This window comes from Orcinus orca, chromosome 12 (assembly GCF_937001465.1).
Source record: "Orcinus orca chromosome 12, mOrcOrc1.1, whole genome shotgun sequence".
Taxonomy (NCBI): Eukaryota; Metazoa; Chordata; class Mammalia; order Artiodactyla; family Delphinidae; genus Orcinus; species Orcinus orca.
Genome location: NC_064570.1, coordinates 69,386,005 through 69,408,023, shown reverse-complemented (window position 1 = coordinate 69,408,023; position 22,019 = coordinate 69,386,005). Strand labels below are relative to the sequence as shown.

Here is a 22,019-nt window from a genome sequence, read left to right as displayed (position 1 = left end):
TGATTCCCATGTAAACTGAACACAAACTATCCATAACTGCCACCCTGTTTTAATATACATTTAATACTGCCATAACTTGAAAACTTGTATTCAATAGGTAAATAGTCCAAATCTGGTTTCCTCTATGAAACTGACATTTCATTGCTGTATCACAACCTTGAATAGTTATTTCATCTGACCAAAGGGATTGGTCAAAAAATAAAAATAGTAAAAAGCAATGCTCAAAACTCAAAATCCTCAAAATTCAATATAATGATAATATTAGCATCCTCCAATTCCAATTCATTTTGTGTTCTTGGGTTCATATAAGCTCAACTGCTTCAAAAATGCTCAAGTCTGAGTTACACAGCATTCAGTGTTGCAGATGACAGCCTGCAGAGCTTGGCCCATCCTACTGCTAGGAGGTAAACTCACACGTTCCTCTGGCCCTACAGGGTATAGTGTCCCTATCTGACTGTAATTGGGAAAGGAGGAAGTCAAGGCAGAGGCTATTCAGCTCCTATCTCCCAAAATCCACTCTATGTTTGAGCATGTTGAATGAAGAAAATAAGGGTGTTCATTTTTAAAATGATCAGAATCACAAGGGTTTCCTTAATTTTTATGTCTCTAATTAAAACAAATGCCAGCATACCACTAAAAACATAAAGAAAAACTGCTGCTTTTCAATTACCTTACTGAGCTCTGGAAACAGTTCTTGTATCACAATGTCCAATAAAACATAAGTCAGCTAAAACGCCAAAAAAATATTTTTTAAGGCATTAGACAAAAAAAACCCATAAAAACGATAAACACAAATTTAGCACTATGGTTACCGCTAAAGGGGAAGGCAGGGAATAAAACTGACAATATAAAACAAGCACAAAAGCAGTAGCTTCAATAGTATCCATAATGTTCTATTTTAAAGATGAGTTTTACATACACATGAGTTCATTTTACTATTATTCCTCATAATTCATTTTATGTTAAACATTTTATATGTAACAACAATTTTAAAGAAAACAAGCAGGATACAAAATTGTAGCTGTATTAAGATCTCAACGGGCTATGTAACAGACTATAAACAGTAAAATGTTAACTGTGGTTATTCTATGTAACCCGAATGAATGATGGAATTCTTGATATTTAAATTTTTACTTTTTTCATGAATTTTTAGTATATTCCAAATTTCTATAGTGAATATATATTTATTTTAAATCAAAACAGTTCATGTTATAAAGAAAAAAAGGTATTCAGCAAAAGAGAGTTATTAACAAAGATACTTTTTCCTATCCAAATGTTTGAATTACATTGCCTTCCTTTAGTACAGCATCACTTCACAGTTAATAATATACCAGACACCCTACTGTGTCATTTGCTAAACCTAGCCAACACTAGTCAACCTGCTTTAATGAATTTTACCTGCTTGTTGAGAACTGGCTGCTGTAAACCGTCAAAAAGAAGTCTGATGCTTTCATACTTGGCTTCTTCACCAATACACTTGACTATCAGATCTAAACAAGAAAGCCACATGTGAAACAATTTTATATTATAAAGTGACTTATCATTTACTGGATCATAAAGCAAAATCTCCACTCTCTTTCCCGGGTATTATGCAAAAACTGTAAATTAGCATTTCCTAAATCAGTGTTCTGGCAAGAAGCTCTTGGAAAAAAGGGTTCTGTGGTCAAGAAATGCAGTATTGGGAATCCTCCTTTGGGAGATTCACAATGCACAATGCATACTGCAAGCTCTGGGGAATGCTGCAGTAAAGAAATCTGTTTATACTATTAAGTGATAAAAGACAGTTGGAAAATAATACATATTTTATTATCCCATTCAAGTAAAACAAACAAAATAAAATGCTAAAATTATGCACGTACATTTGTACATACATGTATAGAGATACATAAAAACTGTCTGTGAGGATTAACACCAAACGGGAGCTCGTAGCTACTTCTGCACAGTGGGGACAGGATGGCTTCTACTTTTTACTCTCTATATTTTCGTAATATTTGAATATCTTAATATTTTTAATAATTAATTTAATTTTATGGTGAACATAGACTCTCTTCAATGAATATGACCACTTTATTTCTGTACTTTTTGCATAACTAGTATTGACTATCTTACAGAACAATCTTCTGGGAAAATGTTTACACACTAATTTAGGGTCCCCAAAGTTCCAATTCATGTGTGACTACACAGCTGTCATGTATCACTCCTATTACCACAGTCAGTCCTTATTAAAATCTGTGCTGAATGTCTTCCTCCAAGCAGGAAAATTATTCTTAAGTAAACAAGGTGCTCAAATATTTGTCCTTTCCACTCCGATCATAATGAAACTCTTAATGCTGTTCATGGAAAATTCTCATTTTATGTTTGCTTTTATAAGGTAAATCTAACCCTGAGAGGCAAAAGCCAAATTCAATTTATAATAAGTTTAGTAGATCCTTGATATTTATGCGTCTTTGTGAATCCTTTAATTCACCAATACTACACAGAATTTCCCAATTAATATGCACGAAGCATAATGGACAAAAATAAACGATCCTTTCAGATTCTTCATTACTAAGGAAGAAATGAGTAGAGGACAACAGAAAGCATGCTAAGCTTCCTCAGTAGCTAAATTACTTCTTCCCAAATGAAGTCTTGAAGTGGATGTGATTCAAATTCGTGCCTGAGCAAAATAAGAAATTATTACATTCACTGGCTTTCCATGTTGTTAAAACTAAGACTGTTATTAAAACTGTAAATGCTAAAGGTCACTATAATACAAAAGAAGTAAGAAATTACTTCATTATATACCTAGAGAAGATTCACTCAAAAACAGCTGTGGTTCACTTTCACATTCAGACCAGGGTTTAACTTAACTGTCTTCACGGAGCAGCAGGCTCATTCTGAGACTCATTTTTCAATGATGAGAATTCTCTAAGGTACTTTCCATTCTTACTCTATATTTTCTCCCTGGGCATTATTACCCACTCACACATGACTCCCATATATTTATCCTATATCATCATTCCTCCAATTTCCAAACCTGGATATTTAATTGCTTACTAGACATTTCCTTCTGAATAATGTATAGGCACTTCACATTCAAAATGTCCTAAACTAAATATCCTCTGCTTTGACCTCTTGACGTTTTTTCCTCATGTTTCCCATCTCAGTAAGAGGTTACTACCATTCATTCATTTAGTGGCCCAAGCCTACCTCCTTTATAAGAGAGGGGATCACCCTCCTCCTTTGAGATACTATGTAACTTGAACATGGCTCTATAATCACATGTATGTTTTATTTGTATGTCTACCTTCCTGCCAGACTGAGCTACCCAAGTACGATTTTTATATCCCTTGCGCTCTGCACAGTGCCTGGCACATGGAACGTGCTCAATAAACTTGGGATGAATGAATGAATTCTGACCTTTCACTCACACACACTAGTTTAGCTCTTCTCCTGGTGAAGTGCTTGGGCAGCAGGACTCCAACCGTCCCACAAACCTATCACTTTGATCAGTCTGATTCTCAGTTATTGAAAGAATCTGACTATTGTGTGAGTAGAAACAGCCTTACCTTAAAGTTCTTAGTGCTAACATCATAAAAACCAAATTTTATTTAACCAATTGAGTTAATTTTAATTAGTTTCTGTAACTATTTCTAAAATTAAAACTCACAGTAAAAATTAGCCTCAATAATTACTATACATCATGACCTCAAAAGAGTGCTCATCTATATTAAACTACTTTTTAAATATTACATTACCTGGAATGTAATTCATCATTTCTTCAAAAGTCTGTTTTGCTCGTTTTTGCTTATCTTGGAGAGAGCGAGGTTCAGTGTTTTCACAAAATACAGCATCTAAAAAGAGACAAAAAGAAACATTTGCTGGAATTTTCACCTATTATATACAAAGTATTTCCTCATGGTAGAAATACTAATAAAGCAAAGAAAAGCAAGACTTTTCGCTCTTTTAGGTCTAATTAAAATCCTTAAGAGTACTCAAAACATGAAACAAACACATGAGAAAATACAAACCTCTGAGAAGTGTTATGAGTGAAACCAAACGGTGCTCCTGAAATAACTGTTCTAGTTTACAATGAAGATAGTAATCAGTGTACATTTCCAGGGTGTTTTTAAAGAGGATTCGAGTTCCCATTAAGAGATGATGAAGCCAGTCAGGAACCTGGAAAACCACCCGTCCTGAGAAGGATCACACAGAACACTTCATTAAGGTAAATAGATATCTGAACATTTTCCAATGCAAAAAACACAAATGGTCAATATTTTATTTGTAAACACTAATAACTTTAATATGTTCAAGATCAATTATATACATTGAATTCTTATTTTAAAATGTACCTTCAATTAAAAAAAATTATAATGGGGCAATACTCAAGAGCATTAATTTGCATCACAGAAAAAATATAATACATGGATGAGAAACAGGTTTTAACAGTAACCACAGATATCTTACCTACATACATCAGGTAATCATAGACTCCTTCTAAAGTCATCATTTCCATAAAATAATTCTGATTTTGCTTTCTTTCTGTATTCTCAGCACGGTTTGCATTATTCTTAAACAGATCATTGAAAAGCTAAAGTAAAAGTTGAAATAAAAAAAATAGAGTTTATTACACCTGCTGATAATAATTACTAAGGGTAAAGTGACACAGAGCAAAGGCGTTTAAACTTTGTCCAATCAAAAGAGAATATTTTTAAAAACGCTACAAAATCACAGAGGTTAAGATCTGCCCCCAAAATTCCACATTTACACCCAAAATTGAATTAAAAAATACAATATTTTGTGGGGGGCCAAAATATTAAATAAAAAGCTACTTTCATTTTAGACATAACAGAAAATTCATTATCTATAAAGAACCCCTTTGATTTTTTACACCGAAAGGAGCAAATGAACATATCTACATAAAGATGCATAAAAACATCAGTAATAGCTAATTTTAATTCTAACATGATTTAAAGATTATAAATCACTATTTAATTAAAGGATGTTTAGAGGTAAACATTAAGCTTTAAGCAAAGTTTATTTGGACAATAATAGTCAAAGCTCAGAAAGGCCTAACATATGAGACAAAAACAAGATATGAAGAATTACTTATAGCAAAAATGCTAAAATGCAACTAAATCTCAGCCCTACTTACCCGAAAAGTATGCCAAAAAAAAAAGAGTCTATTATCATTAATAATAATCAAATAGCAGAAATTAAGGAACTAAAAACAAAAACTGATAGGGAATTCCCTGGTGGTCCAGTGGTTAGGATTCCGTGCTTTCATTGTCAAGGGCCTGGGTTCGATCCCTGGTCGGGGAACTAAGATCCTGCAAGCCACGCTGTGTGGCCAAATAAATAAATAAATAAATCTAAAACAATTTTTTTTAACTGATAGAAAAGACCAACAAAACCAAATGATAAAACGGACAAAGGCTTTGGCAAGATTGATCAAAAAGGAAAAGGAAAGAAAAAGACAAAAAATGTCAGGAATAAAAGGGGACATAATTATAGATGTCAGAGAAAACAAAAAGAAAAACAGATATTATTGACAACTTCAGGCCAAAATTTTTCAAATTTAGATAAGATGGAGAATTTTTTTAAAAACATAACCTATCAAAATCTGACTCATGAAATAATAAACCTGAAGAATATTATAATCATAAAAGAAATTAAATTGGTTGTAAAAAAAAAAAACTTCCCACAAACAAAACTTGAGGCCTAAATGACTATTAACAGGTTATCACTTATTTAAAGCACTAATAATTCCAATTATAATTCTACCAGCAAATAGAAAAAGATTAATATAACCTTAATACCAAAACCTGACAAGGATACAATGAGAAAGAAAAATTATAGGCTAAGTACACCCATAAACATGGACTTAAATTTCCTTAACCTCATAAAGGATTTCTACAAAAAAAGCTACACTATTTATTATTTAATGGTGAAACACTGTAACCATTCCCTTTGTATAGCAGGTCCTAGCCATGAATGAAAGAAAACTGCCATCATTTGCATGTGTAAATCTAAAAGAATTAATGGATACGTTACTAAAATTAATATAAGTCTAGCAAGATTATTGAATTAAAAATTAATACACAACCATCAACTGTATTACTGTTTACCAACAATAAACCTATAAAGTGAAAAAAATTAAAGATACCCTTTATAGTGATAAACAAAATGAAGGGTTTTTTTTTGGGCTCACATAGCTCCCCATACTGGGTCCTACTCTGGCACTGAACGAAGCTTCTTGCAGATAGGTAATTTATCTTTATATTCCCAGTGCCTCTCCATAGCAGGCACACAATAAAGTATTTGTTCAATGAATCGATGAAATATTTTATAAGCCATTAAAATTATATAATACCAGCAAATAAATATATTATAGCAATTAATTCCTTGATTACTGGAAGTTGGTGATTTACAGCTTAAGAAAACCACTTATAAAAATTCCCCAAAATACAGAATGATAGTTTACGAATACGGTTTCTAAAGAATCACTTACCCCAGGCTTCCCTGGTGGCACAGTGGTTAAGAATCTATCTGCCAATGCAGGGGACACGGGTTCGAACCCTGGTCCGGGAAGATCCCACATGCCGGGAAGATCCCACATGCCGTGGAGCAACTAAGCCCGTGCACCACAACTACTGAGCCTGTGCTCTAGAGCCCGTGCTCCGCAACAAGAGAAGCCACCACAGTGAGAAGACCACACACCACAATGAAGAGTAGCCCCAGATCGTTCCAACTACAGAAAGCCTGTGCACAGCAATGAAGACCCAACAGAGCCACAAATAAATAAACAAATAAAATAAATTTATAAAAAGAGGAAAAAAAAAACCCACCCCGTTTAAAGCAAAGAACGAAGCAACTACATATACTCCTTATACTGTACAATTAATTTCCACATAAGGAAAATATAAAGTCCCATCCATTTCATTAACACAGGATTCTCCCTATAATGGAAAAGTCATCTCAAGTAGGACAGCTTCAAACTTAATGGCTCTCTGAGGCAATGCACAGTACCTTCTTATTATTTTCTGAAGTAGGGCTGAGAATGGTCAGTTCTGGTTTACTTGGTTTAGGCTTTGGAGATTCACAAGAATTAATGAAATTCATGATGAAAGGTTCCAAATGCTGACCTTTCTGTGGAGATCATGGTATAAAAATCAAGATTATGATTTTCATTATCATATAACCCATTAAAATTTATTGCTATTTAAATATGCTTATAACTATCATTTTATAGAATACACATAAATCAGTCATTCACCTCTTTTATTAGTTTTCCAGGAACAGACTTTATAATTTTCCCTGCAATTAAAAGTAAAATATTAATTTTAACAAGGCATAATATACCTCATAACTGCTCATATAAGTACTTTACTAGGTAATTTAAAACACTAAACAGCCAAGTAAAAAGCAAAATGGTAAAAAAAATATTTATAATTGAGCATTTCACGCTTAGCAAAAATTTACAATAAATCAGGTAGTCTTAACTATTTATAGATACAACATTTGGGATACTTTAAAGTAATCCAGTGGGGTGAGAGGCAGGTGAAGGGCTGGAACAAGCCAAGTGTCAATAACTATTGAAGGGATAAGGAGTTCACTATACAAATCTCTCTACTTTTGTGTATATTTGAAATTTTCCATTGAAATGTTTTCAAAACATTTTAAGCAATGGTGAATATATAAAGATATCTAAAAGTATGCAAAAGTTAGTCAAAAGGAAAAAGAAGTTCTAAAAGTTGCTACACTATTTAAATTGGCTATTTGAATAGTTTGCATTCTCAGCTTTAGATTAAGAATATATATTCTAATCCTGTTTGCCAGAATTTTGTCTTGATCGTATCTCCAGGTTCCTTTCTTATAAAATATCAAACATCACGAGATTTTCTCAAGCATTTAGAAATGACTGTAAAAATCAGTCAAAGTTGATTAATATAACTTAAATTTCTTTCAGTCCGGTTTAGAAAAAAGTAGACTCTAATGGCAATAGCAAAAGGCATGTTAATGAAAAATAACATAGAGATTGTTTTATAACATGCAAACCTCCAACCCTCTCACCAGGCTATTTCTCCTTTGGTACCCCCATAAATTACTCCTCCCACCTCAGAATTTCCCAAGTTCTTTGAATTACAGTGTTGCATCCTGTGCTTCTCTCTTCTACATGCTCTTCCCGAGGCAAATGTTTTGCTCAATCTGATTTCAAATAACATACAAATCTCTATTCTGTGCCTCTCTCCTGGCCTCTCCTACCTTATAAAACTTCCTCAGCTGGATTCTATAAACTCAACAAGTTCAGAACTACTCTAAATTTATTCCGTATCTCAGCAAGTAACAGCATTCATCCAGTTGTATAAACAGAAACCTGGATCATCATTTTTTTTTATTTTGGAGACTTGATTAAATGTTTATTCATTTTAATTCTGCCTTTTTAAACATTTTGAAGCCAATATATTGTGTTTTCCACATCTGAAATATTTTTTTAAATTTTATTATTTTTTGATCATTTCTTCTTCAGTCAAACCTAGTCAGTAACCAGGTCTACCCAATTCTATCTCCTAAACATTATGTATAACCAAATACAAAATGTTCTCACATTTTCCCTCGATAAGACACACACCAAATATTCTGGCTCAACTATATGTATTAATTTGGACTCCCTGGTGGAGCAGTGGTTGAGAGTCTGCCTGCCGATGCAGGGGACACGGGTTCATGCCCCGGCCCGGGAGGATCCCACATGCCGCGGAGCGGCTGGGCCCATGAGCCATGGCCGCTGAGCCTGCGTGTCCGGAGCCTGTGCTCCGCAACGGGAGAGGCCACAACAGTGACAGGCCCGCGTACCGCAAAAAAAAAAAAAAAATTGTAGAGATACAGATAAAAGCCAAATGCCCACTTGTAATATTTATTCATTTAGTTCTATATATACTTAAGATGACATTATATAAAATATATTTAGAAATACTGCTTCTCTTCCATTATGATATTTAACAATTTTATTCAAACTTTTCCAGCTTATCTTATCGCTTAGTCTATACTAAACTTTATATAAAAGGAATCATGCTGCATACATTCTTCTGCCTCTTGCTTCTTTCATTCAACATCATGTTTTTAAGATTATCAACACTGTTCCAAGCAGCTACATGCCATGGGTATGCATTGCTCTAAGTATTCATTTTGTGAAACTACTATAATTTATGTCTACTCTATTGCTGATGAACATCTGCATTATTTCCAGTTTAGGCTACTATAAGCAATGCTGCTAAGAACATTGTTAAATATGAATACAAGATTCTCTAGAGTGTGTATCTCAGAGAGGAACTGCTGGGTCATTCAGTTTTACACCAAACTGTTTTTCCAAGTGGTTTTCCTTTTTTTCTTAATTGAAGTATAGTTGATTTACAATATTATATTACTTGCAGGTGTACAACACAGTGATTCAATATTTTTATAGATTATACTCCATTAAAGTTACAAGTGGTTTTCAAATTTATATTCCCATTAACAGTATATAAGAAGTCCTTCAGAGTTTTGATACATGGCTTCACTCTATAAATTATTTTTCTAAATTAATCTGAAAATACTGCTTCTTTGCTTTTCAGTTTATCCTCTTCCATATGATTATTTAAATTGACTTACCAAGATTTACGTCTGGTAGTATCTTATCAAGAAATTGTGTTTCACCACCATTGGGGGAGAGAAAATCTGCCAGAAGTTGACTATTACTCAATTCTGGATGCTGCAGAAGTTTCTTGATGAACAAAAACAGAAAAAAAAGGGGGAAAAAAACAGTTTTAACAATCTAGAAGAGTGATGAAAAACTATATTAAAATGATTTTTTTAACCAAGAAAACAATTTTAAATCCTCAAAGGCTATTTCATACTCAGAATAATAACAAAGCACATTTATAGAAAGAATAGCATCATATAAGAGGGTAAGACCTCTACAGTCACACATGAATGGGTTTGAATTCTGCTCTTCCATTTGCTAGCTAGCTGTCCCTAGAAAAGTTCATATATTGCCTAAGAGTCAGTTTCCTGATGTGTAGAATGAAGATAACACTACCTACTTACAGTGTTGTTAGATAAGGCACAGTACCTGATACACAGGAAGGAAGATTAAACATTAGCTAATATTATTTCTCAGTTTCTCAACTATAAAATAAGTATTACAATATCATATATCTATCTTGATAATTAAAGGAAGCTGGTATAAAGGGTTTTGCAGAGAACTAAACGTGGAAATGTGAAATAACTTGGAGACTCTGTTGCCTGATCTGCTTGCAACACTATTTTTTCTTACAAGACAAACTGACGTTTTAAAGCGAGATTTAACCCAGTCTTACCTAATATTCAGTTTTGTAACTATGAAAGAGTTAAAAATGAAATACCAGTACTGCTACATTTAACTCCATATTACCAAAAAATATTTCTTCTAGAATGAGGTTCTCTAGTTCTTAGAATTAGTCGGTTCAAATAATGGGTTTAATGATATCAACAAAACCACAGGTTAACACTAGCATACGCTTGTTCAAATATCCTTGCAATAGTTAATGTTTATATCATATTTCAATTTTCATATCACCAAAAAGTTATGAAAAAAATACCTTCTGGGTTGAGGTATTCATTGGCTCAAATACAGAAAATATAATGTAAATACCCCTTTACACTGTTGAATATTTTTAATTTAAAAAGTACTTATTGTTGGCTAAAAGGCACCCAAATTTAACTGAATTAACACTTAATTAAAACTACAAAATTCCATGTCCAAATCAGGGAGATTTTAAATTTTTTAAATTTATTTTTTTATTTTTGGCTGCGTTGGGTCTTCGTTGCTGTGCACAGGTTTCCTCTAGTTGTGGACAGCAGGGGCTACTCTTCATTGCAGAGCACAGGCTTCTCATTGTGGTTGCTTCTCTTGTTGCGGAGCACGGGCTCTAGGCATGCAGGTTTCAGTAGTTGTGGCACGTGGGCTCAGTAGTTGTGGCACGTGGGCTTAGTTGCTCCACGGCATGTGGGATCTTCCCAGACGAGGGATCAAACCCATGTCCCCTGCACTGGCAGGCAGATTCTTAACCAGTGCACCACCAGGGAAGTCCAGGAGATTTTTAAAAAATAAAACAAATAAAATTATCCAGTTTTTGATCTTATTTACTTGATTAAAGAAAACCGGTCATTAATTTTAGAAGAGTCTCAAGTAGGTAACTTTTAAGCAGACTGCACCAACAATGGAAATAGCAATTACATTGTTTACACAACACAATGTGCACACACTGAGAAAAACGGAATTCAATTCCAAGTGGTGAATGGTAGAGTCAGGAGAGCCCAAGTAATTAAAAAAAAATGTACAGTTGCAAAAAAATAATAATAATAATAAATAAAACAGGAGGGAAAAATCCCAGAGTTCAGAAAGTGCTAAACACAAAATCAAACAAAAAATAAGAAAAAAAAAAAAAACAACCCAGTATTCTTAGAATGCATTTAATGTTTTCCATCAAAAGTTTTTTCTTCCTCTCTCTCTCACTCTCTTTTTCTCTAACTTCCCACATCAAAAGTTTTAAACTATGCCCAATACAAGACATTTTTTCCTCCGAGAAAATATATGGTATTTCACTGGTTATCAAATTTCTTTTAAAAAGTACTCTTGACAATAACTCATTTCCACATGGGAAAAAATTTTTTTAATAAAGGATTCTAGAAATCCACATTGACAGGTATAATAAGACACAGCACATATGTATGTACAAGAGAAAAAGAGACAAATTAGAGGATGTTTTAAATTAAGTTGGAGCTGTACCTGTAGATACTCCTGAAACTCTTCTCTCTTAGACTTTAAGAACTCATAATTTTTTGGGCCAATGATCCTCTTGGAAGGAAGCTGGGCATCAGGAAATGTACCTGAAATTAATATATATGAAAGTTATTACTATGTTCTGCTATTATTTTTTAAACCTAATTTATAATTTACTATGGCAATTTCAGATTCCCAGTGCTGCCTTGTAGAGATGTGGCATTATGCTTTATATAATTTTGACAAAATCAGAGAGCTTCAAAAGTCAGAAGACCAGACCAAAGAACTTGACTCTACTGATATCCAAAATATCACCACCCTTCGTTGACACAGATTTATTTAGCCTTCTATACTAGTAAAAAAGCTTCAAAAACTTATCATGAGATTATCTTGAAATTGGTGGGATTCTATCAGACAAAATCTTACTGAAGAAATACCTACTCTCTCACGGAGAAAATGGCAGCATTTTGCCAATGCTATATAAGCTTAAAAACAAAATTTAAAAACCACGGACATGTTTTCTCAGACAGGGCCAACTTTGGACATTTTAGTACCAAAAAGGAAAAATATTGTTGGGAATCCAACCAACTTTGATTGGTCCAGGATTTTAAATTACGGAGATAAATGATCTTTTCTCAACTCTAAATCAAAAGGAAAAGTCTCAGAGAAAGACCAAGACAAGGATGGCATTGTACCAGACTGGCAAAGGCAAAGAGAAAACCATTTAAGGACAAGTACAAACTCAAAATCTAGACAAAAAAGTAGATTTGTGGGACCTTGTATTTTTTATCTTTCTATAATCTCCTTATTGTGGGCTTCGTTCTTATAGCAGAGTAGAGAAGTTTTCCTGCCCTGTACAATTCAAAACCAACCTGAATTTGGATCAGGGGACACTCCACAGAACTTTTCTAAAATCAAAAGATTCAGAATACACAATTCAAGCTCAGCAATTTACATACAAAATGACTAGAAATACTTCATGACTATAAACCTAATATTAACTAAAATAAATGGACAGATAAGAGAGACTGAGAGGTGAGAGGAAGACTGAAAAGAAAGAGTGCTCTGCTTTTCTGATTGATCTACCCTTAAAAGAAACACACAACTACAAGGTTTTTTTTCCATATCGAAATCTAAGAGCTAAATCAAAACATTTGTCATGTTGCATAGAAACATGTTTACCACAGAAGATGATGGCAAAAGAAAAGAGCAACTCAAATGCCTGGTTTAAATTCTCTGCCACTGTCTTTTAAATTTTAATATCATTATTGCTTGAAAAGCAATAAATTTGCATTGTAAAAACTTAAAAAATATAAATAAGCAGAAATGAGATAAAAACAGTACATTCCTATTATCACTAGTAGTGTACACAAGTGTCACTGTTACATTTCCTTAGTACAGTTACTTAAAATTAGAAAGTAATTTCAGAAAGCTGGTTCAACAGCTTTCAAGAAAGCTAATGCTGAAATGTAATGTTTTATACAAAAAGGACAACATACCATGAAATTCTGTTAGTTTTGACTCAAGTACATAGAATTCAAGGTATCTTCTATAGACAGACCAATGTTCAGGCTCATGCCCAACTGCAAAATGAATGAATACACACTGAGAAATAAACAATTTTACAAACTACTACTAAAAGAATGCACTATTTATAACATTAAGTATACAAAGCTGGAAATTATTCCAGTCTTAATAATTTATTATTTCTTGGGAATTCCCTGGAGGTCCAGTGGTTATGACTCCACACTTCCACTGCAGTGGGCATAGGTTCGATCCCTGGTCAGGGAACTAAGATCCCACAAGCTGCACAGTGCGGCCAAAAAAAAAAAAAAAAAAGAAAGAAAAGAAAGTGCCTTGGGCTTCCCTGGTGGCGCAGTGGTTGGGAGTCCGTCTGCCGATGCAGGGGACGCGGATTCGTGCCCCAGTCCGGGAAGATCCCACATGCCGCGGAGCAGCTGTGCCCATGAGCCATGGCCACTGAGCCTGTGCGTCCGGAGCCTGTGCTCCGCAACCAGAGAGGCCACAGCAGTCAGAGGCCCGCGTACCAAAAAAAAAAAAAAGAAAAAAGAAAATAAAGTGCCTAGACTACATGTAAGAAAACTCGTTTGCTAATCTAAAAGCATGCTGGAGGGGCAGGGGACAGCTGAAACTCTCCCAAGATGCAGGCAGGGGCAGATGCCATTACTGTCCCCCCACCTACCCTGCTAGCACAGGCAGACAAGCTTGGAAATGGCACCCCCCAGCCTTGCTTGGATAGGCAGGGGTAAGTGGTTGCAGCACTATCCCACTGCCTTGCTGAAGCCAGAGTGGTTGCAGCGCTCCCTGGCTCCCGGGCTGTGACTGGCAAGCACGAGCAGCTGCAGCATTCTTCCTCTCCCCGCCTAAAGCCAGCTCACTCACATAGGCAAGGCACTCTCCCACTGCACTGCTGAGAGCTGCAAGCACAGGCAGCCTTTCTGACACTGGCCAGCATGCCCTGCCCCCTACACTCACCAGCTGCCTTGCTGAAGCCAGCAGGTGTGTGCAATCCACACAGGGGACACCCCTTGATCACTTGGCCCTGGTGGCTAAGGGAGCTGGCAATACTGAGCTCCACGGGACTGTACCAGTTGGAAAGACAGTTCCTGGAAAGGCACACCGCCCCCCAGGGACTGCACAGACAGCACACTAAATAAAACCCCAGTCTTCCTGTGAAAAAGGCCTATTTACTTAGCTTGGAGCTTCAGCCTGAGGGACAGGCTTCAGATTTTCCACACATCTAGGAGCTAAGGAAGAGCACCCAGAGAACGTAAGCAGGGAGACACCATCCCTGCACAACCCCTTGGCCTCACTACAGCTCAATAAGAACTCTCAGGAGCTCATACACTCGTCTAAGCAACTATGCACCCCGAGGACACCTCCAGATCTCCTGGAATGGAGGCAGGTAGGGATTTTGACTGTGGCCCTGCAGGACTGTATATATCTGCCTACTTTAAAGGCTGCTGCCTAAGTGTCTGGCTTCCCATCAGCCTGAAACGAGGCGATAAACGGGATTCCTCCCCTTGGAACACTAATAGGTCTTGGCACATGCTCCATAACAGGCATATATCAAGAATAAATCAGGCAGTTTAGACAATCACAAAGGTTCAAAAGACAAAGAAGACCTAGCACAAGGTTGAATTAGAGGGCTCATCCCCTACACAGGCCACTCTTCAAGACTGAGAGAGGTAGCTGTTTCCCCTAATACACAGAAAGAAGCACAGAGTCAAGTAAAATGAGGAAATAGGGCTTCCCTGGTGGCGCAGTGGTTAAGAGTCCGCCTGCCAATGCAGGGGACACGGTCCGGGAAGATCCCACATGCCGCGGAGCAGCTGGGCCCATGAGCCATGGCCGCTGAGCCTGCGCGTCCGGAGCCCATGCTCCGCAACGGGAGAGGCCCGTGTACCACAAAAAAAAAAAAAAAAAAGAAGATAACTTATGGGACCTATAGGATAATATCAAGTGAAATAACACTCGCATTATAGGGGTCCCAAAAGGAGAAGAGAAAAAGGGGCAGAAAAGTTATCTGAAGAAATAATGGCTGAAAACTTCCTTAACCTGGGGAAGGAAACAGACATCCAGGTCCAAGAAGCCCAGAGAGTTCCAAATAACAGGGTCCTCCACGGATCTTTCCTGGATAGCCACAGCTCTATTCCTGGCTTCTGCTGAGATGATTGATCCATGAGTCACATGCCTGATCTCTTCAGCAAACCATTGTTCAGCCACACCCTTGGCTTTTTTCCAGAGCATGATATATGGATAGTCTGAGAATTTTCCAAACCTTCAAGTTCTAGTTCTTTTTTTTTTTTGACTATCCCTATGTCTATTGTTTTTTTAACACTTTTATTGGAGTATAATTCCTTTACAATGGTGTGTTAGTTTCTGCTTTATAACAAAGTGAATCAGCTATACATATACATATATCCCCATATCTCCTCCCTCTTGCATCTCCCTCCCACCCTCCCTATCCCACCCCTCTAGGTGGTCAAAAGCACTGAGGTGATCTCCCTGTGCTATGCGGCTGCTTCCTACTAGCTATCTATTTTACATTTGGTAGTATATATAAGTCCATGCCACTCTCTCACTTCGTCCCAGCTTACCCTTCCCCCTCCCCGTGTCCTCAAGTCCATTCTCTACTTCCGCGTCTTTATCCCTGTCCTGCCCCTAGGTTCTTCATAACCAGTGTTTTTTGTTTGTTTGTTTTTTAGATTCCATATATGTATGTGTTAGCATATGGTATTTGTTTTTCTCTTTCTTATTTACTTCACTCTGTATGACAGACTCTAGGTCCATCCACCTCACTACAAATAACTCAATTTCATTTCTTTTTATGGCTGAGTAATATTCCATTGTATATATGTGCCACATCTTCTTTATCCATTCATCTGTCGATGGACACTTAGGTTGCTTCCATGTCCTGGCTATTGTAAATAGAGCTGCAATGATCATTGTGGTACATGACTCTTTTTGAATTATGGTTTTCTCAGGGTATATGCCCAGTAGTGGGATTGCTGGGTCATATGGTAGTTCCATTTTTAGTTTTTTAAGGAACCTCGATACTGTTCTCCAAATGACTGTATCAATTTACATTCCCACCAACAGTGCAAGACGGTTCCCTTTTCTCCACACCTTCTCCAGCATTTATTGTTTGTAGATTTTTTGATGATAGCCATTCTGATTGGTGTGAGGTGACACCTCATTGTAGTTTTGATTAGCCAAAACAATCTTGAGAAAAAAGAACAAAGCTAGAGGTATCATGCTCCCTGATTTTAAACTGTACTACAAACCTATAATAATCAAACAAGTATGGTACTGGCATAAAAACAGACACATAGATCAATGGAACAGAAGAGAGAGCCCAGAAATAAACCCACACATATATGGTCAATTAATTTATGACAATGGAGGCAAGAATATACAGTGGGGACAGGAGAGCCTCTTCTGTCCTTTAATAAGTAAACATTGTTGAGCAGCAAACTCAAGTGGAGGAACAAACTCAAGTGTTTTCTACAAATAACTAGTCAGGACTCTTTAAAAAAGTGTCAAGTTCATTAAAGACAAGGGAAGACTGAGAAACTATCACAGAACATAGGAGACTAAGGAGACAAGACTAAATTCAGTGTGGGATCCTGGGTTGGATCCTGAACCAGAAAGAGGGTATTAGTGGGAAAACTGGTGAAATTCAAATGAATATCCCATCAATGCTAATTTTCTGGTTTCAATCATTGTACTATGGTTTTATAAGATGTCAATACAAGGGGAAGCTGGGTAAAGGGTGTATGACAACTTTCTGTACTATTTTTTGCAACCTTTCTGTAACCGTCTTAGTCTGCTCAGGCTGCTATAACAAAACACCATAAACTGGGTGGCTTATTTTATTTTTTTTTTTTAATTTGTTTATTTTATTTATTTATTTTTGGCTGCATTGGAATTCATTGCTGTGCGCAGGCTTTCTCTAGCTGTGTTGAGCAGGGGCTACTCTTCGTTACAATGTGTGGACTTCTCATTGCAGTGGCTTCTCTTGTTGTGCAGCATGGGCTCTAGGCGCACGGGCGTCAGTAGTTGTGGAGCACAGGCTCAGTAGTTGTGGCTCGCAGGCTCAGTAATTGTGGAGCATGGGCTTAGTTGCTGTGCGGCATGTGGGATCTTCCTGGACCAGGGATCGAACCCATGTCCCCTGCATTGGCAGGCAGATTCTTAAACACTGCGCCACCAGTGTGACTTATTTTTAGAAATTAAAATAAAAATAGGGACATCCCTGGTGGTCCAGGGGTTAAGACTCCACTCTCCCAAAGCAGGGGGCCTGGGTTCGATCCCTGGTCAGGGAACTAGAGCCCACATGCAGCAACTAAGAACCCACATGCCACAACTAAAGATCCCACATGCTGCAACTAAAGATCCAGCAGGCAGCAATGAAGATCCCACACACAGCAGCGAAGATCCCGTGTGCCGCAACTAAGATTCGGCGCGGTCAAATAAATAAATAAATAAAATTAGGGCTTCCCTGGTGGCTCAGTGGTTAAGAATCCGCCTGCCAATTCAGGGGACATGGGTTTGATCCCTGGTCCGGGAAGATCCCACATGTAGTGGAGCAACTAAGCCCATGTGCCACAACTGCTGAGCCTGCGCTCCAGAGCCTGCGAGCCACAACTACTGAGCCTGTGCACCACAACTACTGAAGCCTGCGCTCCTAGAGCCCGTGCTCCACAACAAGAAAAGCCACCACAATGAGAAGCCCACACACCGCAACAAAGAGTAGCCCCTGCTCGCTGCAACTAGAGAAAGCCCGCGTGCAGCAACAAAGACCCAATGCAGCCAAAAATTAATAAATAAATTTTTAAAAAATTCTTATAAACTAAAATTAAAATTAATAAATGGTGTTGGGAAAACTGAACAGCTACATGCAAAAGAATGAAACTGGACCACTATCTTATACCATGTAAAAAAATTAACTGAAAATAAATTAAAGATTTGTATGAAAGACTTAAAACCATAAAACTCCTAGAAGAAAACACAGGTGGCAAGCTCCCTGACATTGGTTTTAGTGATTTTTTTGTTTTCATCTGACTCCAAAGGCAAGGGAAACAAAGCAAAAATAAACAAATGGGACTACATCAAACAAAAAGATTTTGCACAGTGAAGGAAACCATCAACAATACAAAAAGGCAATCTACTGAATGGGAGAAGGTATTTGCAAAGCATATATCTAATAAGGGCTTAATATCCCATATACATAAAGAACTCACACAATTCAGTAACAAAAACACCTATTAAAAAATGGACAGATGATCTGAATAGACATTTTTCCAAAGAATACATATAGATGGCTAAACAGACACATGATAAGATGCTCAACATCACTAATCATCAGGGAAATGCAAATCAAAACCACAATGAGATACCACCTCACACCTGTCAGAATGGCCACTGTGAAAAAGACAAGAAATAACAAGTGTTGATGAGGATGTGGTAAAAAGGGAACCCTTGTGTACTGCTGGTGGGAATGTAAATTGGTATTGGTGCAGTCACTATGGAAAACAGTATGGAAGTTCCTCAAAAAATTACGAACAGATTTACCATATCATCCAACAATTCCACTGCCGGGTATCTATCCAAAAAAACACTAATTCGAAAAGATATATGCACTCCTATATTCACTGCAGCATTATTTGCAATAAACAAGACATGGAAACAACCTAAATGTCCATCAACAGATGAATGGATAGAGCAGATGTGGTATATGTATACAATGGAATACTACTCAGCCATTTAAAAAGAATGAAATCTTGCCATTTGTAACAACATGGATGGACCTTGAGGGTATTAAGCTGAATGAAATAAGTCGAAGAAAGACAAATAGCACATGATTTCACTTATACATGGAATCTAAAAAACAAAACAAACAAACCAAAACAAAATGCAGACTCATACAGAGATCAGATGGGTGGCTGCCAGAGAAGGACAAAATGGGTGAAGGTGATCAAGTAGTACAAACTTCCAGTTATAAAATAAATAAGTCATAGGGATATAAAGTACAGCATGGGGAACACAGTCAATAATATTGTATTAACTTTGTATGGTGAAGGACGGTAACCAGACTTATTGTGGTGATCATTTTGCAGTGTATCCAAATGCAGAATCACTATACTGAATCACTATATTGTACCTAAAACTAATGTAATAATGTATGTCAATTATACCTCAATAAAAAGCAATTTATTTATATTGATAGGGATTTATATCTGAATAGTCAAACATTTTAAATAATTTTCTGAGAGCCAAGAACATTGAGAGAAAAGCCAGATTTTAAGTACTAGGCACAGCAAAGAATTGAATCCAGAAGTTAACTAGGGTATTCCTTTCCAAATTCTTTTTAACACTTAAAATTCCTATCAGCAGAAACAGCAGACAAAAGACATAAGTGACTGTGTTTGAAACTGAAATGAAACTCTAATATCGACAAAGGTTTGTCTGTATACTTATTAAAATGCTGAGATAGAACAGCATCTAGCAAGACCGAACAGAAGTTACAGCAAAATCCAGTAGCAGTGACTCAGAACTGAAGAGAACAAGATCCTGCCTGGTATTTAACTACAATAGGGAATATCATTGCTAGCTACTCTGAGCATTCTTCCTTCCCCATTCCTATACTTTATGTTCCTATGCATGAAACAGGATCAGCTTCTGAGAAAAATCAAACACCTAATACTTTTTGAAAAATAAATAAGGGGAATCATTAGCACTGACCTTCATCTTATCACTTCGTCACTCCTCTCTCGAAACCATTTCCTAACCCTGCCACTTTTTCCTTCTTTCCTCACAGACGGTCCCTTCTTCCTGAGGTCAACTTTATTTTTCTGCTCATCATTCCCAAAATGTGCACAACTTTGATGTGTTTTTGCTTATACAGACTGCCCACTCTCTGGGACAAAGCCCAGGGTGGCGAATATTTATCCTGCTATGGATGCTGTTTACCCATCTCAACTGCAACACACGGATGAAATAACCAAAAGTAAAAAGACAGCAAAACATAAAGAAAACTTGTAAAGTTGTGTTTGATCATATTTTTACCAATTATTATTAGCCCACAACAATGGAGGGGGAGAATGCTGTCTTAATCATTTTAATACCTGATTAGTGCTATATGCATTAATAATATTAATACCTGCTCTTCTATCATTTCTTTCAACATCAATACAAAACACTGGTATTCTCTCCTTTTTCTCCTTCCTTTCAGAGGAGGTATCTTCAAAAAAGTCTACATATGGAATGCTAATTTTCCATGCAGCAAGGTTTCGAGGAGTATTAGGTGTGTTCACAGCTTCCACTGGAGAATCATCTTCCATTACAACAATACCTTCTTCAATCTGGAAAAAAAATCATCAGAAAAAAAAATTAATACTTCCAGGACCTTTATACCTATACCATATGAGATGTAACTACAAAGTAATATGCCCATATAAAGTCTATAATTTTTTAATACTTTTGAAATTAAGTGATATCAAATTTTCTACTGAAAAGGTTAAGGATATAAAACTAACAAGTTGCATCAACTCCAGGTTTTGTTGCATCACCAATATATGAAAATTCAACAGAATATAAGACACTTCAGCAATTACTGGAAAATATATTAAAAATACACAAATACAGAAAAATATTTAACTCTGGTAATAAGAAGTAGAAATTACTGTACTGATATCTTTCATTTAGGAATGTAAAATTTTGTAACAGCCACTGATGGAAACTGCACAGATAAACTGGATATGCAATATATTGTTGGTTACAAGATATACCTGTACGATCCTTTTAAAAAGAGTTTTGCCCATATATATTTATCAATATAAGAAGCCATAAAACAGTTTCAACCAAGTTAATTCCATTTCTGGCAACTTATTCTAACACAAGCATTTATTTTAGACAAATTTTTTTAAACTGTGAAAAAGGCACAAGTATAAATATATTCACTGCAGCATTAGATAATATAAAATTAGAAGAAAGGTCTGAAAGGGACCCACCTCTATATAATTAAAATTGTTTTTTCATCTCCTAGCTTCTAAAATTTTAATAATATAAATATTTAAAATAAATATGCTTTAAAATATTACCTGAAGAACAATTATTTTAAAAAAGCAGTGTTAAACATGTTCTAGAAATAAACATGCAGAAAGAAGGGGAAAAAAATGTCTGTCTTCACTAAATCGGAAAAGAATCTCTGAATTGGCACATTATAACACCTGGTCACCTAGACATCTCTGATTCATGTTAAGGGGGGCAAAATTTTACAGATAAAACACAACCATCTTGAACACACTTTTTTAAGGAAATGAGTCAAAGGTTGTAGCGCTTAAGAGAATTCTGAACAGTCTAGTCAGAGCAAACCAGTAGAGAAGAGGTATTTCTTTCCAGAATTCTAGCACCCTACCTTCACTCTCCATTCTACTCTCTTCCCACACCTGGTAGCCAACTCTCTTCTAAGTGAATTCTTTTCCTCCCCCACTAAGTCCCTTGGCAATTATCCCTTTTTCTGTTCCTGTCCTAAAATGGCTTTCTGTCACCCCTAATAAGACTGTTAAGAATCTCAGGAAGACTTCTTAATGCTCTGTTGAAAACAAAAATGTCTTCCAGGCCTAAAACAATGAAACTGTAAAAACAGACAATAAGTGTTAGTTCTCGCCTTTTGGGGACAAGGCTGTCTATCTCCTTACAAACCTGGAAG

At 36.3% G+C, this 22,019-nt stretch overlaps 1 protein-coding gene across 7 annotated transcripts in view; it reads right to left on the bottom strand.

Moving 5' to 3' along the window:
* Positions 1–22,019, bottom strand: part of SNX14 (sorting nexin 14) — a 67,250-nt gene that overhangs the window by 475 nt on the left and 44,756 nt on the right. For 6 of the 7 annotated variants that reach the window (XM_033428498.2, XM_033428503.2, XM_033428501.2 and 3 more), the window contains 11 exons: positions 20,469–20,670; positions 13,282–13,365; positions 11,789–11,889; positions 9,631–9,742; positions 7,259–7,299; positions 7,012–7,131; positions 4,450–4,573; positions 4,011–4,175; positions 3,738–3,833; positions 1,399–1,490; positions 671–727 (listed from right to left, as the gene is read on the bottom strand). In XM_033428498.2, coding sequence (XP_033284389.1) covers positions 671–727; positions 1,399–1,490; positions 3,738–3,833; positions 4,011–4,175; positions 4,450–4,573; positions 7,012–7,131; positions 7,259–7,299; positions 9,631–9,742; positions 11,789–11,889; positions 13,282–13,365; positions 20,469–20,670 — 1,194 coding nt within the window. The remainder of the gene's footprint in view (positions 1–670; positions 728–1,398; positions 1,491–3,737; positions 3,834–4,010; positions 4,176–4,449; positions 4,574–7,011; positions 7,132–7,258; positions 7,300–9,630; positions 9,743–11,788; positions 11,890–13,281; positions 13,366–20,468; positions 20,671–22,019) is intronic. The other variant, XM_033428504.2, reaches the window with a different exon arrangement.